The sequence below is a fragment of the Rhea americana genome, unplaced genomic scaffold, assembly GCF_003343005.1.
Source record: "Rhea americana isolate MKP2758 unplaced genomic scaffold, rheAme1 scaffold_168, whole genome shotgun sequence".
Lineage (NCBI taxonomy): Eukaryota > Metazoa > Chordata > Aves > Rheiformes > Rheidae > Rhea > Rhea americana.
Window position 1 is genome coordinate 991,682 of NW_028185794.1, and position 13,192 is coordinate 1,004,873.

Consider the following 13,192-nt stretch of genomic DNA (forward strand, 5'->3'; position numbering starts at 1 on the left):
CCTTGCTCAAGCAGGGTCACCGAGGGCACATTTTCCTATCACAGCAGCACCTGAGCATCATCTGAACGGCACAGCAGCACTGCGCTTATCTGCTTCGCAGAGGAGCCCCCGTGGAGAGGACGCAGCTATGGAGACAGATACGTTCAGTCGCCTGAGGACCAGAGAATCACCCCAGATACRTGAAGTATGTTTTGCCAGCAGCTAACTAGTCAAAAAGCAACGGGTAGGTCTTGCCTTAAATTGGGGTCTTGCCAGCCCGATACAAGGTTGAGACCATGCAGCACTTTGCAGCGGGCCCGCTGAAAGACAGGACCCTTGGGTCTGCTGTCCCTCAGACCAAGCATCACGCCGGGCATCGCCTACCAGAGCTGCCACCGGCGCCGGGGTGCAGCCCCTCTCCCATCCTCCACCCAGCAATCCTGCCTCGAGGGAGCCGCGCCGGAAAGAGAAAGCCTCCCTAAACGATGAGGCGGGCTGCATTTAAGTCATTCCCGGGCAATAACAGGCTTTCAAGCCATAAATAAGTCACAAGAGCTCTGAAGCCAGGAGCGGGGCAATGCAGGTACACGAGAATTTATGAGCCTGGGCTTTGCAGTCCGACTAGCGCACCTCTCTCCTGTACGTTTCTCGCGTCCGGTGAACTATATTCCCACATATCATGAATCATCACTAGCTAAGTCTGCAGTAATGCAGAACAGTTGGTTTAAAAAAAATAGCAGAGACACATTAATACTTGTCTTTGTTCAAGGCAGAACTCTAGCATTTACCTTTTTTGCCTTCTGCTCCTATTTTTATTATAAGCAGCATGCAGGGATGTGTTATCCTTATTCATATGGTTGGCTCCAAGACAGAAGTTTGCTATTGCAAAGCTCTTTGAATCTGTCTCARTCGCAAACAGATTCTCAGTATACAGCACAAGAGCAGCTGTATTTATAGGAGGCTGCAGCCTGAAGACAGGCTGTCAGAGGAAGCCTCTGACGCTTGTTTGCAAACAGCTGGAAATAGCATTGTCTGTATAGGCAGAACATTTTGGGGAGGAAAAAAAAAAGGAAAAAAAATCACAAAGCATATTCTATTGTATTTCACCAGGAATCAGGAGAGCAAAAAAAAAAAAAAAGTAAGGTTAAAATAATACCACGTCCGTGCTAGATCATTTTGTGGCAAGCGTTCTGGTTTCCATAACATCAACAGCATGTCACAGCAACAATTACATCATTGCTAAATAGAGCACTCTTTGCCCACAAATTCAGTAATAGTTTCAAAAAAAAAAATCCTTGCCATTTATTACATTTGGGTTTTCTTTTAGCAGAAATGCCCCGATATTTTAGCAACTCGGCCTGCTGCAAGGTCTAAAGCTAGGACAAACCTATCTCTGGAAGCAGAGGAGGACACCCACACTCTGCTGAGATTCTCGCACCCTCAGGTAATTTTCATCAATAAGGTCACTTGATTTTCTGCACAAAAGACATCAAATAAACCCTTGTAAGCTACAAATATCTCAGACAAATTTATGGTCCTGGAAATGAAATGTTTTGCTGTTTTGAAAAGCAGTATCAACCGCCCAGTCTTAATCTGGAGTTTGTTATTAAAAGCAGTTGAATCTTCGGGCCAGCTGGGCTATCCTGAAGTCCAAAAACCTGAATACRTATCGCCAGTTTTGTTTTCAGCAGCTCTGTTCCTCTAGATGTAGAGCATAACTCCAAAGAAAGCAGAAGTAAATCATAAAGCCACATAAAATACGCCTGTCCTCACCCAAGAATTATCACTTAGGCAGCCGCACATTTTTTATTTCAACTTGTASAAGGCAAAACACATAGAGATAAGAATATCTTCCCCTAGCAGAGGTTGCATAGGATCATTTTCCTCTTGCATGACATGCTCCAGCACTCAGAATAGGAGCAAGCTGTTTGCACCAGCATGCCGCTGCAACTGCTCATCCCATCCATGGAGAAAATATGGACTTTAATGACTTCATGCACTTGACAGATTTATAGCAGAAAGTTAATTAGGTCATTGGCTRTAAGACGGTCCAAGGAGAATTACGGACGCGTTCCTTCCGTCAGGCTGCTGTAATCGGGAGCTTTGCGCACACCCCAGGCCCGGGGAGGAGTGCCGACCTGCTAAGAAATCCCAGTCAGAGCACACAAAGTCCCTTATGGATGATGACATCCAAGTTCACTCTCGTGAAACAGAGTCCCGAGTCCCTTCTGGAAAGGCTATCAGCAATGTTATAGAAAAAAATAGCTATATTGCCTTTGCATAGCRTCTTTCAGCTTGCCTCTTCTAGGGCACCTGGTGCCGAAGCAGACCCGTAAGCACAGACAGGTTTTCCCATCGACTTCTTCCTGCATGTATGGAAGCAGGAGGCACCGGAATATAAAGGCCAACCACAAAACCGAAATAACATGCTTTTTGAATAGCTCTACTCCACCTTCTTGCGAAAGGAAAAGGGTGCTGACACAGAAGGGTCACACRCGCTAGCAAGCATCCTCCAAATGCTGCAGAGAAACCAACGCTGTAGAAATTACAGGGACAATTTCCAGACCTCCAATTTTTTTTATATATATATACATATATATATATTTTTCTGAAGGTCTGTATCGTGCTCAATGTACTTTTAATTTAATTTACTTTTTTAATTCTTCTGTGAGCATCTGCTCTTAGACGCTGTCAGAGACAGGACACCGTGGGAGACAGATTGCTGCCTTACAACCCAACTGCGTGCTCTTCGTTCATGGAACRACATGTCCTTTAACAGTCCTCTTGACATGCTTGTTTGGAGTTGTTAGATAACAAACGATATTTGAAAACGCCTCTTCCCATCCTAGCGAAGAGATTATGCCCTTTTGTATTGTGCGTTACCTACTAAATTGCCGTCTGTATCTTTGTCATCTCCGGTACAGCGTGTGATTTTAAGGCTGCAAAGTGACACCCACTCAGAGCCTTCATATATAGTGCTACACGGCRCTCATTTATCAGAAAAGAGAGTGGATAGTAAATTTAAAAAACTCACAGTACGCTCTTTAACATAAAACCATTAACAGAACACCAGTGCCACAAACTTATGCCGATACTCCTTGGCATCCCGGAGCAAGTGTTTACAGACCTACCTGCTCAAGTTTAAAGATGTGCTGGTTAAAGTAGTGCTGTAAGCGCTCATTGGCAAAGTTAATGCAGAATTGTTCAAAGCTGTTATTTTCATAATCTTCAAAGCCAAAAATGTCAAGTACGCCGATGGACAAAGTCTGTAGGACAAAGGAAGAACGCAGATTAGAAGAAAGAAATCACATGAGATAAATGGGCTATTTGCATGCAGTACATAATCAAAAACATGCAAACAGAATTAGATCCACTTTACAGGAGGACTTTTAATTTTTACTGGAACTATTAATATTATGCCGTCTGGAAGACTTCACCTACAATCAGAGACAACTTGTAATTTTAGCTCTCTGGACAGATGGCCTTTTTCTAGAATAAAAGTCCTTTTGAGTATTTGTATTTATTTATAGCCAAACAACTTGTAATCTTTGAGGCAACCCGAACCCAGTTCCAACTTATTCTATTGGCTCTAAGAAAGTATTTATCCTCCGGAGAGAAAAGTGGGGATAGGGTTGGAAAAAGACACTCACACCATGAAGACAGTCTATAGAAACATGCTTAAAAAGTAAAATACAGGGTGTCTAAGTAAACACACTCTAGCTGTAAGGCTGCCAGAGAAACACCTGCACCGCAGGGGTTGATACAGAAATAATGCATTGCAATAAAGGCAARTAAGTCCGTTTGGAAGTAAAATAGTAGCAAATACAAACATCCAGCTTGCATAAAATACAGATCAGAAAGTTTCACCACAGCAGCCATGTAGCAATGGAAAGGTAACTGCCGAGGGACTTCTTCCAATAAATAAAACTTCTCGCAAGACAAATGTCACATAGCGAGGAGCACAATCCCGAGGGGCTGATTTTTGGTGTCCGGAGACAGCCCCTCCCGCCTTACCCAAATAGATGAAACCAGCAGCAACGCTGCTGAGAAGCAGGACTCAAATCAGTCGCCTAAGTAAGAGTTTCCTTTGTATTTCAAGATTTAGGCAACGGAGCCGTCGAAGCAAGCAAAAGCTCTTTTTTAAAGAGCACATTTAAAAAACGTGCTTTTCCTGCCTCCCCCGTCCTTAGCAAACTAGACTATCATTTGCCGCGGGAGCGGCGGTACGGGCGGCAGAACGAACACAGCCGCGGCTCCCAGGGACGCGCATCCCCGAGCCCCGTGCTCCTAGCACAGCTGYCCCAGCTCCTGCACGGGGAACGGAAGAAAGGCCCACACCAGCATCGCTCCTCCGGCGGGGATGCTGGAAAGCCTCTCGAGGACACGTATCCAAGCCTGGCCCCGTTTCCTTCCTTGCATCCGCAGTTACGAGACAAATCAGGTTCCGAGGTACCTCCTTGCTCCCTTGCTTAGATAACAGGGAATGGACCTGTTATCTAACCTCTTCTGGGACCTACTGCCACTCCAGCCCTCCTGGAYCAGTAGCTTCTAGGAGTTCATTATTAAAAAAAAAATTTTTTTTGTTTTCTTTTCCAGTTCCATTAAGTGTCCCACAACATTGCAGGATCTGGTGAATTAGTTCTACTTTCACTTTACCCACCGCATCCTACGTCGGTCTCCTCTCCAAGTTGGAGAGTCCTAGCCTGCTTGGTCTCTCCTCRCTCATACAGGGGCACTAGGGTAAAGTGAGGAGAATTTCTGCAAGTTCCAATATTACATTACATTAAACTACTAATTAATGATTGGTTACAGGTGAAGTTCAGAAGTTCAGCCTGGGTCCATCCAGCAGCTCTCTTGTCATCAGGAAAGGAGCAAAGAGGGCAGAACATCAAGGCAGCSTGTCTGGAGAACATCACCCTAAGCTGCGCGTCTCCAGAGGCATAGCGTTTTTGACATTGCCACTCTTATCCGCACGAAGGATTTGATCCAACTGTGCTGCTGCTTTCCTAAGACCAGGCRAACTCCATTGCCAGAACCTAAAACGGACTGTGCACACATCTTTCTCTGATCCAGATGCACAGCGCTAAAACGTTCCTTCTCTGCGGCTGCTCTGAGCAGAGGAGCCGCTGCTACGAGTCAAGTRTTGCGTGAGTACGGGCTTCGGCTACCCGAACGCTCACAAAAGCGAAAAGCTCAGCGGTAAAACTCCCAATGCTTCCTTTTTCCAGAAGGTCTTCAGCTGCCTTCACCTTCTCTTGCCTGATGCTTAGGCTTTTCCCCTTAATCCAGGGCCGGATAGACCATCCATCCTCGCCCCCCAGGCACGCTCATCGTAACGATGACTCCTGAAAAGACCCAGGCAGCTACGCAGCACTTCAAATCACCTGGTTAAATACCTGGAAGAAACAGCCATTCAGCCAAAAAAATGGAGATCTGAAGCCACTGGAGCGAGGAACTAGACCAGAGCGACTTGCTCTCACTGAGTGCTTTGAAGGCTCGTGCATCCTTCTGCCGTTGTCCCACCAATGCTTTCGCTCACCGATACATTAGACAACAGGCTGCAACCGGCAAAACTTCTTAAAAAACATGAGATCTCAGTATTTCTTTTAAACTTTCAGTAGAAGCATTTTTAATGTTTTATCCCCCACAAAAAGGCGATAAGGGAAACACCACGAGAATCGACTGTTCCAGATCTAGAACGCCGACCAGCTGCTTGCAGTGCTCTTGCTCAAGCAAAGTGCGACCGCAAATACTCCACTGCGGTCCATGCTTTTACGGCCAGTATAAAGGACTGCACAAAAATTAATCTACGTGGATGTCACTATCGCACCACCTGAAAGCCACATGGCTTGCACGTGGAAAAATAAGCACACTTGAAGAACCGCCCTTGAATCGCCCACTCCAGGTGTCCCATCTTTCATGGGCACCGTGTTGACACCCTGGGGACACCAGTAAGCCTTTGCCAAGGGTGGGCAAGTCCAACTCAACCGGGCCGGACTCTTCAAGCTCTCACAAACATAATTTAATGTGAAATACCTTCTGCACAAATACTATCCCCGTTTTTAACGCTGGTAAATCTCCCATGTCAAAACGGCTCCTAAAATCTATTTTAATCTGCGCATAAATAATTTTATAAAATCAGTTATTACTTACAGAAAAACATATGGCTGTTTTAGCTATAAAAGAAGAAACCTACCTATTATATTTTAAATTTGCCTTTTTACAAGACTCTACCGTCACACCGAACAAATTCAGAGAACGCCCCAAACGCTGCATTCGACAAAATCAGTGCCGATACCAAAGTCGGCGTGCAAGACGAGCGTGGCTCTGTCCCGCCGTGGTTGTCACGCTGGCAACGGCGGCCGTTCTCCTGCATCCGCTTAGCGCTTTAGTAACTCCTCGGCTGGCTTCCACGTGCATAACCCGCAGAAAGACTTCCCGAACACCTCCAGAACGCAACGTTTAAAACGTGGCTTTCAATCGTACGGCTTTAGCTGTACAGTAGATGACGTCGGAGCTCTTCAGTTAACTGAGTGCTTTTCATTTTGTCACGAGAAGGAGACAATAAATAGCGCAAAGAGTTCCCAAGCGGAAAAGGTCGACAAATTGAAGCTGGTAAAACTTTCAAAAGAAAACTTGGGGAATATATGACTACGATCTGCAGGAGGAAACTCGTTATTCTCCAGAAATCTCATTGCAACTACGCTGAAGGATTCTATCGTTTCTTCCATTACAAACCAGCAAAAGTCTTCTACCAGTGTATGGCCATTTCTTATTGCAAGATTAAATATACATACATACATACATACATATATATATATATATACACACACACACACACACACACACACATATATATGTATGCATGCATGCATATGTATTTCCATTAAGGTATGCATATGTGAAACTGTTTTGCTAAAAGCTACTTAGCTCCCCAAAGCGCGCAATCTTACTGGCTGTAGGATTCAGTTTGCAGTCCAATAGGTAGAGAAAATAATTACAGGAATTTTACATCTTGCAGCTCCTCAGTTCCCAGTTCACGTTTCAAGTGAGCACCGTACGGAAATCAGCAAAGACGTMACATAAACTAGACTTCGCGTAGCTAAGTTCAGCTTATGTCTTGTAATATTTAAAGAGTAGGTACCCAGTCTGGAGGAGCCGGCGAGTCCGTGGTATTGCACAAGTATGCAGCAGACAACGCTGCTTGACAGATGTGCTTACGGCCAACTTCTTGCCCTTAAACGTGCGTCTACGAGGATTTTTAAATTTGGGAGACTCTTGGATTAGAATTACTCTCTACCTGAGATAGTAAAAGCGGCCTCGCGCTTTTCTTAAAATCTCACCGATAAGAATCACAGAGTTAAACGCTAAGCACAAGCCTCAGGGGCGTGCAGCAAATAACCGCCTCGAAGCTAAGCTCACTCGCTCCGCACTCCCCAAGCCAGCAAAAAACAGAGAGAGCAGGAGCCGGCCGACGCTGCCTCTGGACGCCCGCCGGCAACGTCGCTCCACCGTGGAGTTACGCTTTGGYGATCGCAAATAGCTTTGCTTCAAATTCTCGGGAGAAATCGGTTGTTTCTACAACGGTGCAAGCAAAGTCGATACTTTAAAAATCCAAACCGCCACCAGTAAATCTAAAAGGACGACCGCAACCTGCAGCGCTGCCATAGCCACGCGGGCACATTACGCCAAGCAGGAGGCAACGACCCACCAGGAATCTGCAAGTTGGGACTTGAAGATAACGGAGAGATGTGCGTTAAACTCGTTAAGTATTCAGCAACTCCTCCTCTRCGTCAGGCCAGGCAGCCAAGAATAAACTCCTTGATTCATTTACGTTATTTAGAGGCACGGATTTACCTTCAGTGTCATGAACACATGCAGAGCACCTCATCTGAAAACAGTRACGGCGTTATTTAGCGGGAAATAAAGACACTTCGCAGGAACCAAATGGGAAAAGCTTTAAAAAAAAACCAGCCAAAAATGTCTTTCGTTAAAACATGATCGACACTATATCATCCTTTTAAGCAACAAGGAGAACTTGTAAGACTTCTTAGCCTAATTTATGAAATGGGAATTACATAAAAGATCTCTACGAGGTTTAGTATTCTAGTTCTCAGGAGAAGGAAGAGTCTCTGACCTCATTAATAAAGGTCAAGTTTCGGACAATTTTGCACAATATCGTAAGAACAGTCATTTGCATAACAGAACCCAAAAGTCACRGAGAAAGAAGAACTCACGCTAGCAGCCAGCAATTCGCGGTGAAGCTAAGACACAGCAGCGCTGYTATAAGCATAAAACAACACGTATCGTGTCACTATTCAAAACTCGGTTCAGAAATAACATGCTACAAATCGTGTCAGCGAGCAAGATAAGCCAAATCCCACTGTGTTTTCCTAAAATAATTCACTGTACATTTAACTAAATTTGGATATCAAAGGCCTGATTTAAATCTTTCCAATACTAGTTTGAAAACATTGAAAGAATGAGGACTGAGTGTTTATTTTAGTTTTACCCTAGCTTCATCTTTTGATCTTCTCCTCACTGCTGACATCAGATACACACACATATTGGGACAAGAAACTTCTCTCCATTTTAATTGTCCCAAGTTCTCTTGGGGCCACYGACTTTGTTAGGATCTAGGTCCTCTTCCTGTCCATCACCCTGCCAGATAGTCCCTCGGAGATTTATTGGGCTTAATGAGCCACGAACAGGCTCTTTGGCAAACGCAGTCTCACTGGGGAAGGCAATAACCACCAAAGAGGGTGATCCTTTGGTCTACAGAGATCATCTTAGTTGGAGCAGCGCTGCTTTGCTTCAGCCAAATCCGTTTGCCGAACACAGAGACAGCTGCACGCGTTCTCCCGGTGCGGGATTTCGCACGCGCACTGTACGCGCAACTGCACATTTGTAAGTGCTCACTCCCTTCCACAACCTCCACTCGTGCACGTTGACACCCCGAGCTGCCCCAAGGCAACGGGCCACCCCYGGTCAAGACAACTCCTGCGAAGGCTGCAAAAACTCAAACGGGGTTTTGATAAAACAGCTGAGGACGTGCGCCAAAATGCAAATTTGCACTCAGGGATGAAACGTACTTCCATGTTCACTTTTGAAGACAGCTTCTGACGCCTGTCCCCCTTGCTGACATGAAGCAGTGACTCTACAGTTCTCCTCCCATACTTGCTCTGAATTTGGATGCATTTGAGTTTTTCTTTTTTTTCTTTTTTTTTTTAATTTACACTTCACATGGATTCCGACTGCCATAGAGGATGGACCGCTGCCAACAATTCCCCCTCTGACAACCTTCTGCACCTTCAAAATCTCCAGGATTATTTTAAAGTACATCTGAAAGAAACACCGGTGACAAGCATGGCACAGGATTACGCCAGTACCAATAAATTCCCRCGAGATTAGTAGGAGCGCGTGTCGACAGCGCTCTCCTCCGTGACCGCCCACCTGCGGGCTCTCACCCCGAAGCAAGCCCAAGCCCCTGAACGAAAAGGGGTTTTCCCGACATCCACACTCAACGGAAGGCTTTCACGTGGCCACTTACTGCAGAAGAGCTCACATACCGTTAACCCACTGCAAACTCAGGAGCCACCAACTTTTTACGGGAGGATGGCAGGTTACATTTTTCTTTCACAAATATAAGTGTGTTTGGAGAAATTTTTTAGGGGCTGGAAGATGCTGTCACTCAGAGTAGTAAATACTATCAGCTAAGTGTTGACATGTTGCCTTTGTGGAAAGGAGCCAAATCCCAGGGTCTCTCAGCGCTGGCCAGAAGAGCAAATGATGGTCCCTCACGCTTCCTGCCCTGCTCGATGCCATTCACATCCATGCCGGAGATGACAGACCCCCACGCACCTGGTTCACCTCGCGGTTCCTTGTTCATGTTGCCAAACCCCAAGAGCACATATGGGAGTTAAGAAGGGCCTCTACTCTAATCCAGGGTTTCTCAAAGCCTAAGCTGCAAAAGGATTTAAAGAGGATTGTGAAGTGTTAGGGAAAACACAATTAATTAGGATCAGCTCAGGTCCTTCAGGGTGGAGAAGGGAGCAGCAGTTGTAATAGCTGGTCGTGGATATCAACGGCAGGCGCAGAACRGCGCATGCAGCTATTCCTAGCCTCCCACGACAGCTTTTTTCCYTCCTCGCTGCTAGAGGAATTGAAGTCGGGGGCTAGCAAGGGGCAAGAAGGTGACACTGCAAAGCACCTTGAGAGACAACTTCCAAATCYAAGTTTAACACAGCTCCTCTCTGCAGCTCTGTGCAACGCACAYGAACGCTCCACCTGAACTCCTCCGCTCAAAAAAAGGACAGAATTCACGCATTTCCTTGATTTGAGAGAACGGTGAAAATTATACAGTAGCRTCACTGGTTTCATCTTCAAAACCCTTTATGAGCACTGGTTAAAGAAGTGCATATTTCTACTCCTCACCTTGATACCTTGCCCACCCAAGCACTATGCTCTTTTTTCCAGCAAACCTGGACTGCACACAGCCCACAGTCACTCGGCTGGGCCACACTTGGCACCCGCCTGCACCTTCCCGTAACTCCAGCTTTCACGCGCTTGCCAACGTTCACAGATGTGCTCTTGGGCAAGGACAAGACTCTCAGCACTTGCGCCGTTACATACCTCTTACGGCTACCATGCAATTTTGGGACAAACATATGGGCCAGAGAACTTGGAATTAGGAATCGCAGAGATAACGTCGGGCGACGGGAGGCAGAGGAAGCCAATTACGTGGGCCTGGAGTCCCACGCAGAGGACACGGAGGCAGCGAGGCGGGTTAGAAGCACGAGTCTGGGCTCTTACAACTCTCACCTGCTGCGTCTCGAGGTTGATAACGAAGTCTAACAGCTCATACGTACCTGAAGTTGTACCCTACTGTTTTTGATATTCTGACAAGGTTTTGCAAACAAAATAGTGCCCAAGCCCTGTTACATGTGTTAATACTATGGGAGATACATTTTTTTTTAATATTTATCTGTTTTCATGATCCAGTTTCAGAGTAGTATTTGAGAAGCATTTCCTTTACAAAAGAGAACCAGCTTTTGTACATCTGCCAAATACACAAATGGCTTTTTTTTCAGACAGCTCAAACAAGTTTTCATGACTTGGAAAAATTAGGAAAGAACATAAAATTTTCAGTAGAATATTAAACAGAGGGAGAGGGAGCACACACAGTCAGAAGACGTGCGGCACGTTACCCACTTCTACAACCTTCTCTATTCGCAGTGCCACCACTGCGCATTAAATACGACTTTTACACAGACACATTCTCCTTACAGCCTATAATCTCGTTCCTCTACCCATTACAACCACTTCCATAGAGTTAAACAAAAGATCAGAGACGCTGCAAGGCTCTGTGACTTCAATCCGTCCCACAGCATAATTCAAACGTAACGTCAGCGCTTAGCAAAGCGATCATCCTTTTGGCAGCTGGGGCCGCAGCCTGGACGTACGACCAAGAAATTCTGCTGGCCTGTGCCCAGAATTTGAAAGTCCAAGGTATCTGGCTAGCTGCAAGCACGTGCGTGCCCATACACATATGTGCACCCGTGCTTTTCGAGAGCTACTCAAGGGTCCGTCTCCGCTACGAGTGCGGAGGAATACGTTACAGTTTTTGGAGCGCGGGAACGGAAAGGATGTCCTGGGTCATCAAGTCCAGCCCTTGCTATCGCAGGAAACGTCACGTAATCTCTTCCCTAAATTCTTTGGGAAATCAGTGAGGCACCATACTGACTTCACTCTTCCCGTTGGGATGTTTTCCCTTGTTTCTCTCTTCTGCTAGCACGAGATCCTCTACCTCAATACGTACGCACCCACAACAGGCTTTCCACGTGATTTTTATGGCATAGCTACCTCATTAACACCACCGTGTGCTCRCAAGATTTAAAAATAATAATAATCTGCAATCACATATGGTCCGATAGTCTTACTCATGAGGAGGGGAAAAAAAAAAAAAAACATTTGGCACTCGTCCTGGAATCGGTGGGGAAAGAGGCCRTAGCGACTAAAACAAAACCTGCTCCCCAGCCGCTCGGCGGATATATCATCTGAGGCCGGTCCCTGCTCCTGGCTCAGAAAGCATCGCTTAAAATAGTTACGTACTCATTCTAAAATATTAACGGCAACGTTCCACGAGGAAAAGTCAACTTTGTGAAGCAMTTTGCTGCTAGCAGTTTGGGCAAGGTTTTACTCCATAATTACACATTTTAAAACAGAAATGTATTGCAACAATAAAAAAAAAGAAGCTGGCAAGACATTTGAGATGTTACCTTGGTGTTTTCCTCCATATCCTTTGAATTCAGAAGCGCATGGTTAATTCTAAACACTATCCAGTCAAACAGGGCACTGTACAACGATTTAGCCATGGAATTTCGCACAGTCACAGCCTGAAAGGAAAAAGAAAACGGTGATTGGAAATGGTTCACAGTTTGCATTAAAACGGGCTCATTCCTTAAGCTCACGTGTGCCATGTTCACATTTCTTTCCAGCCAAAAAGAAAAAGAAAAAGAAAGAAAGAAAGAAAGAAAGAAAGAAAGAAAGAAAGAAAGAAAGAAAGAAAAACCTTGAGTTTACTCGAGGAGAAGGAAACAGGAGGCTGAACACGGCACAGCAACTGTATCAAGCAACGTGAAAACGCACGCGGGGTCGGTACTGCCTGGTACTGACGGACAGGTTACAAAAGGGGAGGCCAAAGCTTCCACAGCTACACAGCAAATCCGCAAACGTTCCTGAACGTTTGAAGCTTTCCAGGTACTACGAATGGGAGCTACAAATCATGCTAGACAGATTTACTGCTCTGCAAGCAGCTCTCTCGGGAAGAGGAGTAACGCTCCTTCAGAGGTCCCATCAAAACCATGCCGGTCCCGCGACCCCGACGCACGAGATTTCACTTGATTGACAGTGAGTAAAACCAAGAAGAAAGGAGGATAAGCAGCTTGCACGTCTCCAAAACACGCACCCTGTAATTCCTACGTATGGGCTATCTCTTTTCTCCCTGTTTTGTGATTTTTTTTTGGTCCAAATTCTTATCTTGAGTTGTGCCCCGGTGCTTGTGCGCACACTATGTCAAACGTTACAAATGCCAGTGGTGACCACCAAGTTTGGGTTGGTTTTGGCCACCACSTAACAGGCCACAAGGAAACTGTCACCCAGGGCAGGTTCAAACCCACCGATTTCAATTAAGCCTGGAACTACAAAAAAAAAA

At 45.6% G+C, this 13,192-nt stretch overlaps 1 protein-coding gene across 6 annotated transcripts in view; it reads right to left on the reverse strand.

Annotated features, from left to right (window-relative positions):
- Window positions 1-13,192, reverse strand: part of MYO9A (myosin IXA) — a 181,654-nt gene that overhangs the window by 64,446 nt on the left and 104,016 nt on the right. For all 6 annotated transcript variants that reach the window (XM_085300723.1, XM_085300722.1, XM_085300724.1 and 3 more), the window contains 2 exons: window positions 12,258-12,374; window positions 3,111-3,245 (listed from right to left, as the gene is read on the reverse strand). In XM_085300723.1, coding sequence (XP_085156849.1) covers window positions 3,111-3,245; window positions 12,258-12,374 — 252 coding nt within the window. The remainder of the gene's footprint in view (window positions 1-3,110; window positions 3,246-12,257; window positions 12,375-13,192) is intronic.